General features: G+C 36.3%; 1 protein-coding gene across 6 annotated transcripts in view; it reads left to right on the plus strand.

Annotated features, from left to right (window-relative positions):
- The first annotated feature begins 11,666 nt into the window (after positions 1-11,666).
- The window catches only part of LOC131164790 (phosphatidylinositol 4-kinase beta 2), a 76,413-nt gene continuing 64,642 nt past the window's right edge, over positions 11,667-23,437 (plus strand). For 3 of the 6 annotated variants that reach the window (XM_058122243.1, XM_058122261.1, XM_058122269.1), the window contains exon 1: positions 11,667-13,497. In XM_058122243.1, the coding sequence (XP_057978226.1) occupies positions 12,172-13,497 (1,326 nt within the window). In that variant the 5' untranslated portion in view covers positions 11,667-12,171. The remainder of the gene's footprint in view (positions 13,498-23,437) is intronic. The other 3 variants (XM_058122252.1, XM_058122279.1, XM_058122284.1) reach the window with 1 other exon arrangement.

Genomic DNA, 23,437 nt, shown 5'->3' on the forward strand with positions numbered 1-23,437 from the left:
AGTGGACCCATCACAAGAGCTAAAGCCAAGAAGGTCAAGGAGGCTATGCATGGACTAATCGAGAAGTTGCTTGAGCAAGAGTCAATGAGGGCCATGGACACTAAAAAAAAAGACTTTCTTGAAGAGCCTACGATGCTAAATTATCTAAAGGCGGGTGAAGCTGGAACCTTAAGCCAATAAGGGCTATTTGGGGAATTTTTATGGATTAAATAGTGGGCCAATTGTATCGATTAAGCATGACATGTGACTCGCACATGTTTCATTAAATGACACATGGCATGTGACTTGCACATGTTTCATTAAATGACACGGCATGCTTAAGGTTATGTGGGATTATTTTATTGGCCAGATTAATGTCATAGTTTATTTTTATTGGTCAAACTAATGTCATGGCTTTCTTTTATTTTCTATAAGTTGTCAACTCTTTATTGTATTAAAGGATGATTATTTTTGCTGAATACAATTACTAGTGAGGTTTATTTCTCTTCAAGTTCTTCATTGAACTTTCACCAAACTTATCAAAGGTGCTACCTTTGTGGCATTCATCCATTAATTTGATATTCTTAGTTTGTGCTTCACGTCAAATAATAGGTCAAGGATTCACTGCCATGTTGAATCTTATTTTGGGTTTGGGGTTTTGATAAATCTGATTTGGGGTCTCCGGACGTTCATTCTTGGGGTTCCGTATCATTAACTCTTTCTGCATGAAAAAATATTTCAAACTCTTATGGTCAGTAAAAATTTCACACCTACCCCCATAAAGATAATGCCGCCAAATCTTTAGTGCATACACTACTGCTACTAGCTCCAAATCATGGGTGGGTAATTCTTCTCATAATCTTTCAACTGACATGAGGCATATGCTATAACTCTCCCCTACTGCATCATAACACAACCAAGCCTTTTATATGATGCATCACTATAAATCACAAAACCCCCATCACCAGAAGGAATCGTCAACACTGGTGCAATGATGAGTCGTTGCTTCAACTTCTGAAAGTTCTACTCGCATTCATCTAACCATTCAAATATTACCCATTTTCTGGTCAACCTCATCAGTGGACCAGACAATTTAGAGAAACCCTTAACGGATCTACAGTAGTATCCTGCCAATCCCATAAAACTTCTAATTTCCTACACATTCTTTGGTCTCACCCAATCAAATACCGCCTCGATCTTACTCGGATCCATTGATATACCACCCCTAGAGATTACATTTCCAAGAAAGGTAACCTGCTCTAGCCAAAATTCACACTTCTTAAGTTTCGCAAACAGTTTTCTTTCCCTCAATATCTGAAGTACTATCTTTAGATGTTCATTGTGCTCCTTTAGGCTCTTTAAATACACCAATATATCATTAATAATGAACTGATCCAGGTACCAGTAAAATACCCTGTTCATCAAATCCATAAACACCACATGAACATTTGTCAACCCAAACGACATAACCAAAAATTCATAATGGTCGAATCGAGTCCCGAAGGCCATTTTAGGAACATCCTCTAATCTAACTTTTACTTGATGATACCCAGATCGTAAATCTATTTTTAAGAAAACCTGTGTCTCCTGTAGATGATTAAACAAATCGTATGCGGGGAAGCGGGTATTTATTCTTGATGGTCACTTTATTAATTTCACAGTAGTCGATGCACATTTTCATCGATCAATCTTTCTTTTTCAAAAATAATATTGGCACTCCCCAGGGCGATACGCTGGGCTGAATAAATCCCCTGTGTAACAATTCTTACAACTAATCCTTTAATTCTGCCGATGTCATTTTGTATGATGCTTTTGAAATCGGTGTTGTCCCCGGTACTAGATCAATAGAAAACTCTACCTCAAGATCAGGAGGTAGTCCTAGAAAATCCTTAGGAAAAACATCAAGAAAATCATGCACTACTAGAATATCCTCAATCCTCAACGCTCTTTCTGAAACTGCCTTTTCACAAACCACAAAACCCTGACAACCATCTAATAGCAACTGCCTCACCTGAATGGCAGATAACAACTATGGTGGGGTACGCACACAAGATCCCGCAAACCTGTACTCTTGTCCCCCTGGAGGTCTAAACACAACCTCTTTCTAATGAAAATCTATACTGGCATAGTGAGCGACTAGCCAATCCATACCCAATATCACCTCGAATCCATGCATATCCAAGACAACCGGATCAGCCATTAAAATCCTCCCCTAAATACACATTAGACAATTGCTAAGTACTTTATTGCATGTCCCCACAGCCCCTGTTGACATAGATACTGAAAAACTAACCCCCAACCGTTGAGTTTCAAACCCACACAATTTTACAAATTCTTAGACGATGAAGGAATGGGTTGCCTCTGAATTAAACAAAGTAGTAGCTTTAAATGACAGAATTGAAATGATATCCGTCACAACGTCTCCAGCCACCTCTACATTTCCGGGTGTCAATGCATAAACTTATGTCGAGGTGGTATTCCTTTATTGACCACCACGAGGTGCCTGATGACCTCCTCTGTACAGTCTCGGAGTAGGTGCTATCGTTAGCGATACACGACAATCCCTCGCTAAATGTCTAGGTTGATAACATCGATAGCAAATTGTCTCCCTGAGCTAACATTCACCCGGGTGCCTCCTATAACATGTAAGACAAGGAGGGGGTACCTGACTGCCCTGTACAGCTTGATCTCTCACTATCTGTCTCCGTCCACCTCTGCTATCCTACCTCCTCCATGGTCCCCGACTATACCCTGCCTAAATATTTGAAGACGCAGGCTTCTTCCCCTAACTTTGCACTGTTGTGCCTCTCTAAAGGCCACCCTCAATAACAGCAGCTTTGTCTACCACCCATACAAATGTTTGAGCTTGAAAACCTATAACCTGCTTGAATAGATTCTGCCTCGAACCCTCCTCAAATTTTCTCGACTTCTTCTCTTCATCAGGTACCGGATACAGAGCAAACTGAGATAGCTCGACAAATCTCATCGCATATGGTTGTACTATCATCGGTCCCTACGTCAGATGTAAAAAATCCGTCACCTTTGCACCCCTAATCGTAGCGGGAAAATACCTCTTGAAAAACATCTCCTTGAAGTGGCTCCACGCCACCGCCACAAGGTCTGGTCTCTTCTCTTTCAACAATCTCGTTGATCTCCACCAGCGCTTTGCTTCCCCTATTAGCTTAAACGTCGTAAATAAGACTTTCTGCTCATCCGTACATGGCAACACTACCAGCATATCCTTTATTTCCTAGAGCCAATTCTCAGCTATCAATGGGTCAGCTCCTTTAGCAAATGATGGGGGTCTCATCCGCGTGAACTACTTGATTGTGCAACTCTGATCCCCTGAAACTCTAGCCATCTCAGCCATTACCTGCTGAGTGACACTACGCAATACTGCATCGAAATCCCTACCCCATATATGGGAAGGTCTTGCTCCATCACCTCTAGTATTCGTGTCACTGTTCTTAGGGTCCATCTTGAAAAGGAAACAACCAATCTCAGAATTCCATCTTTATCACACAATCAATATATTAATCAGATTATAGCTTATAAAACATCCTTCCAAAATCATATATCTTAATATCCTCAGTCCCCATTTAGAATTCGGTCCTAGCACCCAAAACAAGACCCAGCGATAGTATCCATGGTTTTCCTAAAATCGTCACCCCAGGAAAAACGCAGAAACAAAACCCCTGCTTCCAGGTCACAAGAAAGAATCCTAAATTCTAATCTCATCCTTTAACAACATCTATCTTATATCTCGTCAATATCCATTCTTATACTCTCGTATTGTATTCCATTGTTTACTAATGTCTCTAGAACCTAGCAAACCTAGGCTTTAATACCAAACTGTGAAGTCTCGATTTTTCATACCATTTTTTTTAAATAAAAACTACATATATCGGTCATGTCAACCACTAATACCATAATACACAACCCGACCCGCAAATGGGTATCGAGTAAACATCATACACACATATATAATCCTAACAGCAGAAGTCATTTCATATACATATATACATCCTACAGCAAATACACATACCAGAGTGTCAACCAACCAAAGGATTATATATCAATATACATCCCAAAATAACAAAACTCTAGGGGAATCATCCATCCCTAGTTTATACACTTACCCTGTAAGTCAGGGTACTAGCTCCACTCTATCTGGGAGCTCTATCACCAGCTTGATCTCGGTTTCCTAAAATATTTAAATGATTAGGTGAGATATATCTCATTAAGACAGAATAAATTATCTATAGTGTGTGGCATTATGAGATTCATTATATCATAACATATAAGCATGCCAGTATTAGTATTTTATGAGAAAATATATCATTCCACATTTACTATCATATAAATATACAAAATAAGATTTCAAAAGCTTTTATTTTCATTTCCAAAATCATTCACTATAATACCAAATTTACCCACGAGGTTCCCAAGAATAGAGAAACTTACCCACCCATACAGGCAGCTTCCCTCTGCCCTAAAATCGTTTACAACCTAGTCTGATTAACTCGAGTTCAGTTACATATGATACTTATCAAAGCACTCACCTTACTTAGTAAGCCCTTAGGTAGTGTGTTTTACTTCGCTTTAATTGTTTATTAACTCACGCTATTCATTTTCCATTTCATTCATTTTTCCCTTTTTCATGTTCATTTCCATTTCTAATTCTTTCCCTTTTTCCATTTCCATTTATAGCACATAAGTGTCCTCAGTAACCCACACTGCTGTGTCTGTAACTCATGGCTGCCCTAAGGATTTTTCTCCACGCCATGCTTCCCCCCATGGTCAGGGTTGTGCGGTCCGAAGGCTGGACTTAACCGCTGCTGGCCAACCTGGTTAAGTCAAATTTCATCACATATCTCATGTCTGTAGTACGACTGGCCGACCGAAGCCCTGATCCGGATTCATGGGGCACAACAACTCTACAATACAGCTCAGCCTATTGCCATGCCACAAGCTTCACAAGTCTTTGTGGTTGCACTGTTTCACTAGCAATGGTACCGTGCTCAATATCACAACCCATCATTAGGATTTCCATGTCCATCCATCAGGGTTTCACTGCCATATACTAATAATCATTATGTGGTATTGGCATTTCATACATTACATGTCTGTATTCCTCACGCGGAATTCCACATTTCATTTCTCACAATTTAGAGTACATATTGCAGAATTAACGTGCAATATTCACATTTCACATATTTACATTTCCCATAACCATATTTCGCATTTTCATATTACAGAATTAACATTGCAATATTTTCATTTCCCATATCCACATTTCTTATCATCATGTTTCACATGTTCACATTCCTCATATTCATATTGCAAAATTTTATTTTGCAATATACATATTTCAAAACCAGTATTCTCAACACATTTATCATTTCAATAATCCTTTCTCAGTTCATGATTCATTTCACCGCATTTATTATATAAATATCTTTTTTTCACTAATATTCAGTATTTCTCAAACACATTCACATATTTCACATTTCCTCATTTTTTCAGAAAATACATTTCCTGCATATTTTACTTTCAACATTTTCCCACAATTCAATTCTCATATCACAACACATTTCAATATCACATATTCCACAGGACAGTTCATTTATCCTAGTTTAAACATTTTCCAATATAATTCATATGGCACACAAATTTCATCTTATATTTATATTATAAATAAATTTTAGGTAAACTATCATATACCATTTTCACATAATTTCCAACCCATAATTTCCATAAAAATACTAGTATAATTTATTCCCCTTACCTGAGTTACTGAGATGCTCATAATAACACCCAATTTTACTCACCTTAATGTTCCCAACTCAAAAGCCTAAAAATCATATTTTAACCAAATTGATCACCTCATATCCCACAACAAATTCAGTATAATACTACTTAGATTTCAAATACTCCAAACAACCATAATACCCTTAAATCTCTTACTTACCTTGGTTTTGGGATGGTGCCCAAGTTGGCCTAACGGACGAACTACTCCAACAGATTTGAAGATAATCTTCCTAGAAGTAGCGTGGTATTTTTAGATTGTTAATCTGGGCTTTAACGAAGCCGAAATTGTAGAGAGAAGGGGAGAAGGACGAGTTTAGAGAGAGAGAGAGACCAGCTACATGAAATTTGCTTGCTGAAATCCCGAGGTTGGTGCTTTTATAGGGCGTGGATTCATCGACGAGATACGTCACCTCGTCAATGAGTCCATGAAAGAAGTTCGTCGACGAACTCGTAACTCTCATCAACGAAATTCAAGCTCCCCTAAACAACCCTCAGTAAGTTCTTGTCGACGAGACACGCGTCCATGTCGACGAGACACGCGTCCATGTCAACGAGACCAGTAAGCATGTTCGTTGACGAGCACTCTACACTCGTCGACGAGACCTTGCTGAATCCCCTTTTCTCTCATTTATTTTATTATTTATTCGCTATAATTCTTCGGGTCTCTACATTAGAGACTTGCTCAAAAGGTTCAATATGGAAGATGGTAAAATTTTAGGAACACCAATGAGTTCTTCCACAAAATTAGATAAAGATGAGCAAGGTATACCAGTAGATAGTAAGCTCTACCATGGATTGATTGGTAGCCTATTATACTTGACTGCTAGCAGGCCTGATATAATGTTTAGTGTTTGCATATGTGCAAGATTTCAGGTTGCACCTAAAGAGTCACATTTATTAGTAGTTAAAAGAATACTTAAATACATTATTGGAACTATTGAACTTGGATTATGGTATCCTAAGCACACTTATCTTGAGATTGTTAGTTATTTTGATGCTGACTTTGTCTGTAGTAAAGTGGATATAAAAAACACGAGCGACACTTGTCACTTTTTAGGACAATCCTTAGTTTCTTGGTTTTCCAAGAAATAGAACTTAGTTGCACTGTCCACAGCCGATGTTGAATACATAGCGGCTGAAACTTGTTGTGCTTGAACGCTTTACATGAAGCAACAACTCATGGACTATGGATTGCACTACGAAATTGTTCGCATAAAATGTGATAATACATAATAAATATCTCAAAGAATCCCATATCACACTCACGAACTAAGCACATAGAAATTAGATATCACTTCATTCGTGACCATGTGCAAAAGGGATATGTGGCACTTGAGTTTGTGTGCACAGATGCCTAATGGGCCGATATATTCACGAAACCACTTTCAAAGGATAGGTTTATCCAAATTAGAACTGAAGTAGGCTTGATGCATAGTGGAGAAGTTGCGTAAATATATATTTGAGTACATAGCTAAGGGGGAGCAACTTAAATTAATATTAAGTAATTGCTATTCGTAGAGTACTACATGTTAAACTCTTTTATGGATATTTGATACATGTTGATACACATATGACTTTTGGACTTTAATGAATTGAATTGTTTGTCTGCCTATATAAATGTAGATTGAAATACTGTTGTATGTTCAACATGAAAATTGTTTTTACAAAACAACTATACTTTTAGAAAGGGGGAGAAATACAAATTTTTAACAAAGGGGAGAGTTATTTCAGTTCGTACATTTTTTTACCGTATACCTTTTTGTTGATGTCAAAAGGGGGAGAGATATTTTCTAGAGCAAAAATAATTTTTTAGAGCAAAAGGGAGAGAAATATTATTGGGCATAATTGTCTCAATGTTTCAAATTGCATATTCTACAATATGTTTAAATTACATTGTTATATTATAAATCATGCATTGTCTTAGGAGGAGCCTTGTTAGGCTTAACCTATTTTTACTTGTGTATTTGTCATCATAAAAAAGTGGGAGATTGTTGACTCTATGAGTCCAATCTAGTTTTGGTAATGACAAATTACTTGGTATTTTACTTGTGCATTGAGATTTTGAACAGGATCATGACTTAGCATGCACGGATGATACGTAAGCTATGGAAGCCACGAGGAACTTGAAGCACATTTGACTTGACTCAATCCATGGTAGCAGAAGAGCAAAAGGAAAAAATAATCCAGATTTTTAGTTGTAATCTACATTAGGTTTGATTGTATTTGCATATTTCATAAGATTTGATGCGAAGCTCAAAATGACATAGAGGATGCATGTTTTTCATGAAATATTCATATGCATTTGTCATAGGGTGGATATGCATTTTAGAAGGATCGTAGGGCTAAAAAACAGGGCACTCATCGACTAGCCACATGAAGTCATTGACGAGCGAGTGTAGAACACTCGTTGACTAGTGAATCATCTCGTCGACGAGAAAATACCGAGACCCTAATTTTCTCAGTCAGCCCACTCGTCGCCGAATCTCCTGTTCTTGTTGACGAGCGACTGAAGGACATTCGTTGACTAGTACGGACATTCGTCGATGAGTCCGTTGGGCAAAACGACACTCGAGCACTAAAATGAACATATATTTTTATTAAATGTATTTTAAATGATCCAACGACCATAAATCATTTAGATGCCGAGATTACTTATAAATATCAACCCAAAACCCTAGTTTGTTAGCTTTTGAACCCTTGCACAACTTTCGCTAAGTTTTGCCTACTTTCAACATATGCACATCAAGTTTGGGCATTCTTCACTCTCATATTCAAGATCCAAGTGCTTACACTTATATTATCTTGTAAAAAGTGGTTTGATCTTGAGGTTTGGTAGATAGAGTTTACTTTACATTCAATATTATTGTCAAAGTTCATCTATTCTCGTATTCTTTTGTTTAAAATATTTATTGGGAGCAAGAACTCTAATGTTCCATATATTTGGTTGAAAAATCTTTTGTTATATTCAAAGGTATATATTTTTTTATTCAAAAGATTTCATATTATTTATGCAAAAGGTATTTGAAGGCAAGAGCTTAAATCTTTGTGATATTCAAAGTTATATTCTTATTCAAAGATTTTATTATTCTTTCGAAAGGTATTTGAAAGCAAATTTTAAGATCTCTAAAGCATATTTTTTAAGAAATCATTTTTGGGAGATATTGAATAAGGGTTAGATCTTTGAAGCATCATGAAGTTTGGGCATTCTTCACTCTCATCTTCAAGATCCAAGTGCTTACACTTATATTATCTTGTAAAAAGTGGTTTGATCTTGAGGTTTGGTAGATAGAGTTTACTTTACATTCAATATTATTGTCAAAGTTCATCTATTCTCGTATTCTTTTATTTAAAATATTTATTGGGAGTAAGAACTCTAATGTTCCATATATTTGGTTGAAAAATCTTTTGTTATATTCAAAGGTATATATTTTTTTATTCAAAAGATTTCATATTATTTCTGCAAAAGGTATTTGAAGGCAAGAGCTTAAATTTTTGTGATATTCAAAGTTATATTCTTATTCAAAGATTTTATTATTCTTGCAAAAGGAATTTGAAAGCAAATTTTAAGATCTCTAAAGCATATTTTTTAAGAAATCATTTTTGGGAGATATTGAATAAGGGTTAGATCTTTGAAGCATCATACATATAGATATATCTCATACAAAGATCATATTTTATGCATATACATCATTGAGAAAAACATATTCTATCTTGAGCTTCATATTATATCTTGTGAGAGTACTTAGGGTTGATTGTACTCATTAGCTTATTGAGAAGTGTCTGAGCATTCAAAAATATTTATTCATTATTTGTATTAACAGTTCGGTTAATGAATCGTGAGGAGGAAGCTACGCTTCTTGTAAACAGTAGATTGTAAGGAAGTAGTTATGCCTCTTGTAAGTAGCAGATTGTAACGAGAAACTTCGCTCGGGTTTAAAGAAGTGGTTTAGTGGAATCCTTGGGTGGTTTGGCCAAGGCAAGGAACGTAGGCCGGGTTTGGCCGAACCTTGTAAAAATTGTGTTTGCATCTCTCTTCCCTTAACTCATTTAAATTTTTGCTTGCATTTAATTATTTGCTTATTGTGTATGTATTAAACATTTATTACGTTTGTGAGTGATTGGGTATTATTGTTTGTTTGATAAAATCACACATTAAATTGGTAAGTCGTGTAATACTGAACTTGTAGTCACCTAGCCCGTGCTTGTGTGATTGTGTGTTTTCAAAATTAAGATTCAAAGACTAAGATTTTTCAAAATACTCAAGTCACCCCACTCTTTGGATTACACCTAAATTCACAATAAAATAGACTACATTATTTTGAGAATATTACAAGTGAAATAATGTTATGCTGGGAAAAAAAATTCTTTGAATAGAAATTTTCATAAAGTATGCATGGTCCAACAAAACCCTTACATTTTGATTCATCAAAAACAATTAAAAGTATTAGTGACCCTATTCAATAGTGGATCAATATAAATTTGTAATTGTTGAGTATAAATTGAAAGCTCTGACCACATTTGACACTTCAATTGGTTACAATCACATTTTGAAATATTCCTATGCATTTGTCACTCTCTTGGGAGAAAAATCCTTGAATTCCCAAACTATGCCTAGCACATTAGTTGGCACATATTAACACTATCCAATTTTTCATCATATTAATTATTATTATTTATTTAATTACTTAAATTATTAATATTTTCTTCTAAATTTATTACTATAAAGGTGATTCCTCCTTCGGTCTTCTTTTAAAAATATTAAATTTATTCTTATAATTACTAATGATTATTTCAAAATACTCCATTAATTACCTGTAACTATTTGAAAATATCATTATAATTATATCAATAATATTAAATTTATTCTTATAATTACTAATGATTATTTCAAAATACTCCATTAATTACCTGTAACTATTTGAAAATATCATTATAATTATATCAAATTTATCCATATAATGGATGAGAAATACAATGGTTGTAGTAATGCAATATATAGGAAATGCGAAGGAAGGGACAAGGGTCAAGTTTTCATGCCTAGAGGAAGGGATTTCACCTTGAATTTTATCTAAATTCAATTATATTTTTCTTAAATGTTATCCAAAATGGTACATCTGCATTTGGACTTCAAATTCACAACACAACACAAAGTTCATGTTTCCAAATTAACTTTTTATAAATTTATACGATGATTATTAAAAATTCTAATTTATTTTATTTTTTAAAAATAAATTTAGAGTACATTAATTTGAGAATATTAGAAGCAAAATGATGTTATATTGGGAAAAAAAAAATTCTTTGAATAGAAATTTTGATTTAGTATGGATGGTCTAACAAAACCCTTACATTTTGATTCATTAAAAAATAATTAAACGTATCAATTGCCCCATTTAATAGTGGATTAGTATAAATTTGTATTTGTTGAGTATAAATTGAAAGTTCACACTTGATACTTTAGTTGGTTACAATCACATTTAGAAATGTTCACACCTATTTGCCGCTCTTTTGGGAGAAAAATTCTTAATCCCCAAACTCTGCCCACATCCTATCTAATTTTTCGTCATACTAACTATTATTAGTTATTTAATCACTTAAATTATTAATTGTTTTCTTTAAAATTATTACTTATAATACTTTCTTCCTTTGCTATTTTCTTCTAAAAAAATCAAATTTATTTTTATAATTATCAGTAATTATTTTAAAATATTGCTTTAATTGTCCATACCCATCTCAAAATATTATTATAATTATATCAAATTTATTCATATAACTACTAAAGTATTCCTATAATTATTTATAATTATCATAAACTTATACTATTTAATTATTTGTTATTTTTTATAATTTTTAAAAGTTATTATTATTGCTGTTTTTCTATTTTCCTTAACCTTCTTCTGCCCCCTCCGCCCTCCCCCCTCGCTGGCTTTCTCCCTTCTTCAACGACGACGACACGAAGAAAAGGTCGTTTACAATACCAACTAGTGGATCCGCGCTTTTCTTTTCCCTTGATTCCTTTGTCATCGTATGAATAATGTATTCTCTCTTTTGCTCTATTTCTCTCCCAGTTCATTAATTTCACACTTCTCTGCATTTTCTCGAGAAAGTGTTTAAATTTTTTTCTGATCGTTTCCTGAGAAATACAAGGGTAAAGTCATTTCTCGTTCCATAACTCGAGTTAGGGTCTCTGGCGAAGCACTGTGGTTTCTGGGGCTTTAGGGTTTGAGTGGTTTTGATTATAGTTGTTAGGGCTTGAATTCGAAGATTGGTTGTGTTTAGATTGATATAAATTAGGCTTCGTGAATTGGATTGGTTGTTGTTGGTGGTGGTGGGGGGCGGGGGTGGTGTTGGTGGTGGTTAGGGTTTATGATGGTCGATTGATTGATGATGGTGAAGCTACTGGGATTGACTAGGGGAGAATCTTATGAGTCACCGCGAGAGATTACACGGACCAACCCTACAAGTGAGTCTGGGGAGAGCGGATGGCTCATCCGGTTTTTTGACTCTGCCTTCTTCTGTGAGTGGATTGCCGTTAGCTACTTGTACAAACATGATCACCCTGGTGTGCGAGACTACCTCTGTAATCGAATGTATACGCTTCCTCTCTCAGGCATTGAGAGCTATTTGTTTCAGATGTGCTACATGTTGGTGCATAAGCCAAGCCCATCGTTGGATAAGTTTGTTATTGATATGTGCTCAAAATCAATTAAAATAGCATTAAAAGTGCATTGGTTCTTGATGGCTGAACTTGAGGATTCAGATGATAATGATGGGATCAGTAGAATTCAAGAGAAGTGTCAGATTGCTGCAACATTGATGGGTGAGTGGCCCCCACTGGTGCAACCCCAGAATGCAGTAACAAGTCCTGGGAGTAAGAATTTAGTTCTCAACCGGATACTATCATCAAAACAGCGTTTACTGTCATTGACATCGTCACCACCAGTGCAGCAGTCATTATCATTCTCACCTTCATCTGGTAATAGCGGGTCACAGGAAGAGGGAAATAAACTGTCTCCTGATGAGAACAAGATTTTTAAGAAGTTTATTCCAGGTCCTAAGGTTCGGGATGCATTGTTGTTTAGGAAATCAGCGGAAAAGGATGAGGAGGAATCGGAGAAGGATGGGTTTTTCCGAAGGTTTTTGAGAGATAGTAGAGATGAGGACGAGGAGTTGTCATCAAGCTCAGAGGGATTTTTTAAACGGTTATTTCGTGACAGCAAGAATGACCTGGAGGAGAAAGTAGTTTCAAAATCAGTAGATGATGATGAGAAGGAAGGGTTTTTTAAGAAATTTTTTAAGGAGAAGTTTGAGGATAGGAGGGAAGGGAGTGATAGAAATGAGGATGAAAATAAGGTAAATATTGATGAAAGAGGGTCAAAATCTTCTGAAGATGATGTGAAGGAGGGTTTTTTTCGAAAATTTTTTAAGGAGAAATTTGAGGACAAGAAAGATGAGAACGATAAGATGGAAGAGGAAGACAAAGGGACTTCTAATGCCATGGAAGATGAGCCTTCAGATTTCTCATTGTTGCGTAGATTGTTTCGTGTGCACCCAGAAGATTCAAAGACTGCTGTGGCAAATGAAAACTGCAACAGTGGTGGTCCTTTTGAAAGCAGTCCAGGGACAGAGAACTTTTTCCGCAAACTGTTTAGAGATCGTGATCGTTCTGTGGAAGACTCTGAATTGTTTGGTTCAAAGAAGCACACAGAGGTCAGCAAAAATTATTTTCTATATTTCTTGCCTACTTCTAAAACTTAGACATCCATTTGCTGCATTTGATCTTTTTGAAAAATTTAGTTAGTGCTATTTTTCTGCAAAATTATATATCCTAGATTCTGCACTGTTGGATTTTTTAATTGTGAATAATGATGGAAATGGTGGATGATTAAGCACTGTAAAGTGTAGATATACATGTGAAATTGTGGACTGCATCTAATCTTTTTAATATTTATAATGCTAAAGAATGACAACAATTAGTTAAATAGCCATTCAAGTTCTAAGATATTCACTGCTGCCTGAACATTCCGAGCTTTGTTGTATTTTTTGAATTAAAAAGTAGTCTGTATTTAGAACGACAATGCTCATTTGTTTTTTCTTTTTGTAGTTGCTCTATTCCATTTTGCTAAACCATTATATACTGTTCTATGGCTTGTTTGGCTTGAGTAATTGTGATGGTCCTGGACTCCCAGGGCAGTTTTTGGTTGTAAATTTTTAAAGCAGGTTGAACTTTTTTCCTAGATGCAAACAAACATATGAAAATTTGAATTTCCAAGGAAAATGTGCCGTCTGCCAACCTTGTTGACCTAAATTTGGAATAGTAGGAAAAAAATGACATAATAGAAATTGTAAACTAGGAGTATGGGACACTTCACCAAGTTGCCATTCCCATTGCCATGGTAGGTACCATGCTGCTGTAATCACTCTAAACCACTTGTGTAATGTTTTGCTGTTGTGTTGTCGTTGTCCAGCAGATGCAAATAACACCATGATGGTCTTCAGCTCCTTTACAACATCCCCCACCCTGCACGTGGCCACCATTACTTTTGGCTGCATTCCATACTATCACCTTTGCTCCCCAACTTTTTAAGCAGGCTTGGACTTCTATGCCATATCCAATAATTGGAATCATGGCTTAACAAATTGGTCACTATGCAGTCCACACACTGATAATCTTTTTTAGGAAACAAAAATCCATTAATAAGCAAACAAAAGTACAAAAGATGGAGGATTAGACATCCTACATGAAATGAATAATACAATAACGCTGACCTCCAATCCTTTTGTAGATTACACAGTGACATGCCCTCAAAACTTCCAAGGGAATGTGCCCCTAAGTGAAAAAAAAAACCTATACAATAATTGGGGTGGAGAAGTTGACTAAGCTTTGATATCCTTACATTTCTCACTAGCCACAGCATCCAAAAGATTGCATGAACTGCACAAAATGAGGGGGCCCTTCCTTTCTACTTTTCCCAAAACCTTGATATCTCATTCGCTAGAAGTCGTTGGCGACGTGCTGGTGAGGGGAAAGAATGACGTGGGAAGGAATGATGGAGAATCTCGTGATTTCAGGAAAGATTTTCTATCTTTTCTACCTTGATGAAAATTTAAATTTGCTTCCTAATATAATATTGGGCTCAAGAGAGGGAAGTCTAGGCCTGTTACTAGTGGGCCTCTTATAGCCACTAAATGGGTGATTAGAGGTAAAGGGGAAGCGGGCCAACCCTGATCCAAAGGGGTGTTGGACCTGTCTCAGAAGATAAAAAAACAGAGGCTACTACCCAGACCTAAGAGAACACTGAAAAAAATAGTGAGGAAGATACTGAGACCAGAACCGTGGAAGAAAATACAGAAATCTGCCTAGAGGCGAATCTGCCTAGAGGTGAATGATTCTAGTGACAATGCTTAGCCTAAATTAATCGTAAAGGATAAGACTGAGCTTCCCAAAGATCCGATGAAGGATTTTTTTTTTTTTTTTTTGGGGGGGGGGTGGGGGTTGAAGAAGGTTGAATTAGAGGAAGGGGAAGTAGAGATTTTAGACGATGTACCTGAGCAGTAGGACAATTTAGAGGATTCGGTACAACAATCAATGCAGTAGAAAGAGGGCAGCTCCTCTTACAAAACTGATTCTAATTGCAGCAAAGGGCTGTATTCAGTTGAATATGAAGATACTAACATTTTGACCAGTTCAGTTCGGACGAGAGGTGCTTAGAAGCAGATGATGACCTAAGTATTGTGATTCTAATTCTGAATTACTAGTCGATTAGTTGGGAACTGAGTTAGAGATGGGAGTAGTAGACAGTTGGGAAGAACTTGCTAGAGATTTGTGTTTTAATGAAAGAGCAGAAGAGATATTATTGAGTAAGGAACAATCACTAATGGGAGTGGTAGACAATTGGGAAGAACTTGCTAGAGATTTGTGTTTTAACGAAAGAGCGGAAGAGATATTATTGAGTAAGAAACAATCGCATACACCTCAACTTACATAAAGAGAGAGTTCTTTATTGTCTTCTGGTATCGAACAAGGGTTAGATAGTTTGATTAAGCACAAGTCTAATTAGAGTACAACTTTGATTGATGAGGGGTATTTGCCCTTTGCTCCTGAGTCTATTCTTAGTAAGGTGGACTTTGGTGTTAGTCCTTTAAGTGTCCCGCCGGGGTGGGGGGGGGGGTGGGGGGGGAGATTAAAAGGAGACGACGACTCTAGTTGGCAAATTGAATTCTATGAAACTTGGAAAAGGTATTCCTCCTATTCCTGTTCAGTCTTTCTTTCCTGATGATTCTTTATGCCACAATGAGGAAATTAATGGAGGGAGTGATTTTGGTGTTGGTTGAGGGGGTTAAGTGAGTGGGACTATAGAGAGGGACTATAGAGACTTGAACGAGTTGTTAAATGTTATAACTTATGGGGTTGAAGTTAGTGAGTCCTGCAGGAGTTGAGGTTTAGTTGGTGATGAGCCCAAAAACTTATGAAAAGGAAAAAAAAGAGGGTGGAAAAGAATTAAAAAATTTAATTTCTGCCATCATTTATGGGAGAGGGAAGGGAACAGAGAGGGGGTAACCGCGTTAGATTATCAAGATTATTAGTTGGAGTGTTAGGGGTATAGGGGATGTTAGGAAGAGAAGTCTGACTAGGGTTTGTTAAGGAATTCCCCAATATTGTCTTAATCAAAGAGATTAAGCTTGAGTTAGTTGATGGGGAGGTAGTTAAGAGGGATTTGGGAAGGGTGGTGTAAGGATTGGGTTTTTTGTACCATCTTAGGTTTTGGTTGGGGGGGGGGGGGGCATTTTAGTGTTGTGGGGGAGACTCGGTCTATCACTAAAGTGGACAATTTAGTGGATTTTTTCTCTCTTTCTGTCTTGCTTGATATTGGAGATATAGATCATTGGTGGATTCCCTCTGTGTATGGTTCTTGTAGGCTTTCTTTTAGGGAAAATTTTTGGGATGTGCTGTATTTTGTTTTTGGTTTTTGCTTGTCTAGGTGGATTGCGGGTAGTGATTTTAACGCAGTCAGATTCCCTCAGGAAAAGAAGGGGGGTGGCAGGGTTAATGCCTCTATACCGAAGTTTGATGTGGTTATTAGGGAGTGTGGGTTGAGGGATCTTTCCTTTGGCAATGCCAATTTTACATGGTTGGTGGGTGAGGTTAGGGAGGTGGCTTGTAGAATCAAAAGGTTCTTGCTTTTCAATGATTGGGAGGAGTTGTTCCATAATATTTCTCAAGTAGTATTACCTAGACCGACTTTTGATCATTTTCCCATCTTGTTGGAATCTAGGAAAGTGCCTTGAGGCCCCTCCCCCTTTAGGTTTGGGAATATGTTATTAGAGCATGGCTCCTTTCATACCTTGGTTAGGGATTCTTGGAGTGAGGATGTGGAAAGGGGTTGGGAGGGGTCTAGGTTTATGAAGTTGAAGAGGTTGAAAGAAAATCTGAAAGTGTGGAATGGGGAGGTGTTTGGAGATATTAGGTTTAAAAATTCTATCATTCTAGGAGATTTGGTAGAGTTAGGTAGACAGGAAGGAGTAGTGATCCTTGCAAGGGAGGAAGAGGCTAAATGGGTTTCTCTGAAAAACAAATTGGAAGATCTGATATTTAAGGAAATGAGAAGTTGGCTCTAGAAGACAAAGTTTAAATGGGTTGGAGATGGTGACTGCAATTCTAAATTCTTTCATAGGATTAGCTAATGAAAAAAGGAGGAAGAATTTGATTAGGGAGATGGAGGTGGATAGTGGGGGGGGGGGGGTTATTATCTCGGATTCTAGTGTCATTGCCTCTAAGATCACTAGTTTTTATTATAATCTGTATATCGAGGAGGATGAGAGTAGACTGATAGTGGAAGGATTAGAGCGGGATCCTTTGCCTATTGATAGTATAGCTTGGTTAGAGAGACCTTTTGAGGAAGAGGAAGTTAGGGCTACAATTTTTGGGATGGAGAGGGATAAATCTCCTGGGCTGGATGGTTTTAATTTAGATTTTTATCAAGATTGTTGGGGGGTGGTGAAAATGACCTAATTAAGGTTTCCAATGAATTCTATTGGAATGGGGTTTTAAGTAAGAGTATTAATTCTATGTTATCACTTTAGTGCCTAAGAAAAGTAGGTCTATCAAGATTTCTAATCATATACAGATAAGACTATTTCAAGGCCCAAAATGCATTTGTGGGGGGAAGACAGATTGTGGATGCAATCCTGATTGCGAATGAAGCCGTTGAGGATATTAGGAGGGGGGATAAGAAGGGCTTGTTTTTATGTTGGATTTTGAAAAAGTTTACGATGTAGTGAGCTAGAACTTAATGGATAAAATATTCGTGAGCAAGGGGTTTGGAGATGGATGACGTAGATGGATGAAAGGTGATAGTTAATTTTGCGGTGATAGTGAATGGTGAGCCCAAATCTTGGTTCAAGGCCGCAAGGGGGATTAGACATGGTGTCGCACCTTTAGTTTGCAGATGATACTATCTTATTTCTAGAGGATCAAAAGCCTTCTTTCATTTATTTTGGGGCTTCTTCAAATTTTTGAATGGGTCTTGGCACTTAAGATTAATATGGGAAAGAGTGTTAGGGAATTAGCCTTGAAAGATGTGTGTGAGTTGGATTGGCCGGTGTGCTATCTAGGGGTTTCATTGGGAGGTTATCCTAGATCATGTAGTTTTTGGGATTCAGTGGTGGAGAGAGTGTCCAAGCATTTAGATGAGTGGAAGGGATCCATTTTTTTCATTGGAGGATTACTCTAATTTAGGTTTGTATTTCTATTATTCCGTTGTTTATTCTTTCTATTTTTAAAATTCCAATGGGATTTGTTAGTTAGATTGATAGAACTATGAGAGATTTTATTTGGTCAGGGGTAGCGGGTTCTAGGGATCATTTGGTGAGTTGGGAGGTGGTTTGTAGGACTAAGAGGGAGGGTGGTTTGGGTCTTGGAAATTTGGTGTCTAAGAACACAGCTTTTCTGGCTAAATGGCTCTGGTGGTTCTTGCTATAGGTTTCTTCATCGTGACATAAAGTTATTAAAAGTAAATTTGGACTTGATGGGAATGGATGGGATACAATTTGGTTCTAGATGTTCTTTAAAAAGTCTCTGGAAAGCTCTCTCTCAGATTTACCCTCTAATTATTCCCCATCCAAAATTTGTTTTGGGTAAGGGCCTATGGATGGTGGATGTCGTTATGTCCACCTCTTTTCTTTGCCTTTTTTGCTTGAACTCCGGGCAAAATGATCTTATGTCTTCTTTTAGTGTAGACTCGGCAGATTCTTTACCTTCTTGGGATTTTCACTTCAGGAGAGCCTTGAATGATAGGGAAACTATTTGAGTTATCTTCTTTTTTGGTTATGTTGAATAATTGTAGGGCATCTTCCGAAAATGATAGTTAATATTGGTTGCTGGATTCTTTGGGAGTTTATTCTTGTGAACCTTTCTATGAATTCTTGGTTGGGACAAATTTCTTCTTTCCACTCTACAAGGTTATATTGAAGGTCAAATCCCCCCCCCCCCCCTCCCTCTTAAAATCAATGCTTTTTTTTTTTGGTTGATTGTGCTTTATAGGATAAATAGTAATGACTTGATGCAAATTAGGAGACCTTTAAAGGTTCTCCTTCCTAATATATGCTTGCTTTGATTGTTCATAATCTGTTTCACATTTTTTCTTGCTCTGTGATTTTGCATGGAAGGTTTGGAACAAGTTATTCAATTACTTTGAAGAAAGCTGGGTTTGGGTTTGTCCTAGAACAGTGGAGGAGTTCTTGGCTATTTCTTTTGTGGGGTTTGGTTGGAAGAAGGATGGAATTGCATTATGGAATTGTGCCTTATTTGCAGTGTTTAGGGGCTTGTGGAAGGAATGTAGCTTGTCTATATTTTTGGGGAAGAATTTACCATATTGGTTGGTGTGGGAAAAGGATTTTTATGGCTTCTTTATGGTGTGTAGGCTATGGAAATTTCAAGGGAATGTGTATTTCAGATGTTCAGTGCGATTGGCAGTCTCTTCATAGGGGGTGTTGATTTTGTTTTGTTGTTTTTATTTTTTCTGTTTAGATTTTCCTGGGGATTCCTAGATTTCATTAAGATGTCTTCTCTCCTGATTGTACATTCTTTCTTTATCTAAAGAATTTCTTTTTCCATGGAAAAAAAGATTCCTTGCCACCTGGCAATGAAGAAAAAGGTGCGCATTAGTCTCATTGGACTTGCGACACAACATACGTGTATGTGGGTTGAGAGCGTTATTGTGTCTTCTTATGTGTAACAAGTGTTTCATATTAATGCTGTTAAGTGATGGGAGTTCAAGTGAAAACAGGATATTGAAAGGAATTCAAGCCTTCCAAATGACAACACAAAAGGAAAGAGCAAGGGGTTTTGGGTCTTGGAAGATGAGAAAAGAAAGACTTAGGAGAAAAGGAACCTGATGAATCGCTGAATAGATTTGAGCATTTTTCCTATCTTGAGAAATGAAAAAATCCAAAACACTCAGCAAAGAATTAAGCTTACCAACCCCTCTTTCACTAAGACTCCTAAAGAAGTTGGTAGTCCCAAGAAAGAGAGCCCCATATGAAAAGAAGAGAAGTAGTTGAGTGGATAATCTAAACAAATAAGGCACCGACTGTTCCAATGATGTCACTCGCCCAAATTTCTTCCCAAAACAGAATTCTATTCCCATTGCCCTCTGTGAGACGAATAAGAAGAAAGAATAAACTAGCAACTTGGGAAAAGAATTTCCAAGCACTAGCATGAGAAACATTTCCACTTCCTCTAGTATCCTTCTCATTCTTATGAATCCCATACTTAGTTCTAATAACATGATGCTGTAGCCAATTAGCCTCTAAGGGAACCTCCATAACCATTTTCCTATTGAAGAGGGTTTTTCATATACCATATTTCCAAGCCGCAAACCCCTTCAGACTTCTGTCTCCTGCGACATCCTAACCAAGAAGATGTTCCCTTTTGCTCTCATTGCAATCCTACAACAAGAAATCTCTTATCAACTTCTCCAAAACCCTCACCACACTCATTGGTACTCTAAAAAGTGATAAGAAATAAATGGGAATGTTAGAAAGGGATGTGCTAATGAGAGTAATGTTGATATTCATGTTGGATGTTTCAAATTTTTTAAAAAAACTATCTGTTTAATAAATATCATGTAACAATCGTCGGCATTATTTTAATTAAGTATATGTTAAATTTAGTACATTAGTTTTAATGTTTTGAAATATTAACTACTGCTTTAACGGTTTTGTATTTATGATGTTGGAGCTTGGAAGTTATACTTAATTTTGCCTATATAAATTGTGATCTAACTTCATTTCAAGATATGGTTTTTCTTCTTCAAAATAACTTTATCTTCTACTCTTTCTTGAGATTTATATTTTGTTGGACAACTAAGCCTCACTGCACCTCTCTATAGCTTTGGTGTTTGTGAGTGCACACAAAACCGAGCTGGCTGAGTAATCCTGGAGGTTATGCGTGCAATGACTATATGCACCGAGAAATGTTCTCCAACAACAAACAACAACAACAATAAGCCTTAAGTCCCACTAGTGGGGTCGACTACATGACTAATTCATCTGATCAAGAGCGTTTTCCTCTATTAGATTAAGGGATATTAAATCCTTCCTCACTACCTTATTCCGAGTTATTTTAGGCCTAACCTGATCCCTTTTCATGCCAGATACAATAACTAACTCACTTCTCCTTACAAGTGCTCTATTAGGCCTGCGTTTCAAATGCCCAAAATGTCTAAGCCCCCCTCCCTTATCTTGTTTTCAACTGGTTCTATGCCTAAATTATTACGTATATGTTGATTTCTTACTTTATCTTTTAATGTTAAATCACTCATCCTCCTTAACATTCGCATCTCAGCAACTTTTATTTTTTATACATGTTGTTTCTTAGTTGCCTAATATTCTGAACCATAGCATAGCTGACCTTATAGCCATCTTATTAAACTTTCCTTTTAATTTTAAGGGTATGCTACAATCACACAACACACCTGACGCACTTCATTTTACGCAACTTGTTTTAATTCTATGTACCGCATCTTCTTCAATTTCCTCTTCAACTTGCATAATATATCCAAGATATCTCAATCTATCAGTGCTATTAATCTCTTGATTAGTTTAATTTTCTCTCCATTGCTACTCTTTACATTACTGAAATTACATTTTATATATTTTGTCTTATTCATACTTATCTTGAACCCTTTAGACTCTAATGTGGCTCTCCAAAGTTCTAGCTTAGATTCCACTTTGCTTATATTATCATGAATCAACACAATATCATTTGCAAACAACATACACCAAGGAATCTCATTTTGGATATTCTTAGTCAGTTCATCAATTACTAAAGTAAAAAGATAAGGACTCAAAGTAGAACCTTGATGTACACATATTGTGAGCGGAAAATCTCTACATTCACCTCTTATAGTCTTAACGCTAATCACTATTCTATCATACATATCCTTAATGACCTTTGTATATCTACTACAAACTCCTTTCTTTTCTAAGACCCACCAAAGAACTTCTCTTGGTATTCTATCATAAGCTTTCTCTAGGTCAATAAAAACCATATGCAAGTCCCTCTTCTTTTCTAAAACTTTTCCATTAAACTTGTTAAAAGATTAATAACTTCTGTTGTTGATCTCCCAAGCATGAAACCAGATTGATTTTCTAAATCTTCTTTTCTAATCTTATTCTATGTTCAAATACCTTTTCCCATAATTTCATCGTATGACTCATAATCTTAATTCCATGATAGTTATTACAGTTTTGAATATCACTTTTGTTTTTGTACAAAGGTACTAATGTACTTTTTCTCCATTCTTCTTGCATTTTCTTGGGTTTTATAATAGTGATGAATAGATTAGTTAACCAATCAATTCTTTTATCCCCTAAACATTTCCAAACTTCAATTAGTACTTTATTTGGTCCTATAGATTTCCCACTTTTCATCTTTTTTAATGCCATGTTAACTTCGAGGACTCTAATTGTGCGAATAAATTTTTTATTTTTAGTCTTCTCATTTGTCACTTCTGAGTTCAATTTTCATTTTGGTTTTCATTATACAACTTATCAAATTATCTCCATTACCTCTCGTTTATGTCTTCTTCTCTAATTAAGACATTATCTTTCTCGTCCTTTATACATTTCACGTCACCTAAATTTTTGCATTTTCTTTCTCTAGTTCTAGCTAGTTTATAAATGTTTTTTCTCCTTCTTTTGTATCTAGTTTAGTATATAAAGTATCATAAGTTCTCACTGAGAAATGTTCTCCGTAGGTGCGAAATCGGCTTTTAAGGATAGTAGTCCTTCCACGCCTCTGCTTCTGATAAATATTTGTATTTTTATTAATAATTTAATTAGTAAATATTTTTCCTTCAATTATATTTCCAACAAGTAGTACTTGCGATAATGGATGTGGGCATCATGGATATTATGTATTAACATATGTAATAAGTGGCATGTACGAATTTGTCTTTGCATGAGCAAACTTGTAAAGAACATATAGATTCACATGTTTTGACCGAAAACCTTACGGTGCATTTTTTGGTGCGATGGAGTGGCTAAGATTTACAGAACAGAACAGAACAGAACAGAACTAGGCTAGCATGATTATTATTTTGTCCTATGTTTTGATTGCAATACCTAGAGGAAGGCTAATCATTCA

Source organism: Malania oleifera, chromosome 1 (assembly GCF_029873635.1).
Source record: "Malania oleifera isolate guangnan ecotype guangnan chromosome 1, ASM2987363v1, whole genome shotgun sequence".
In the NCBI taxonomy this organism is placed as follows: Eukaryota; Viridiplantae; Streptophyta; class Magnoliopsida; order Santalales; family Ximeniaceae; genus Malania; species Malania oleifera.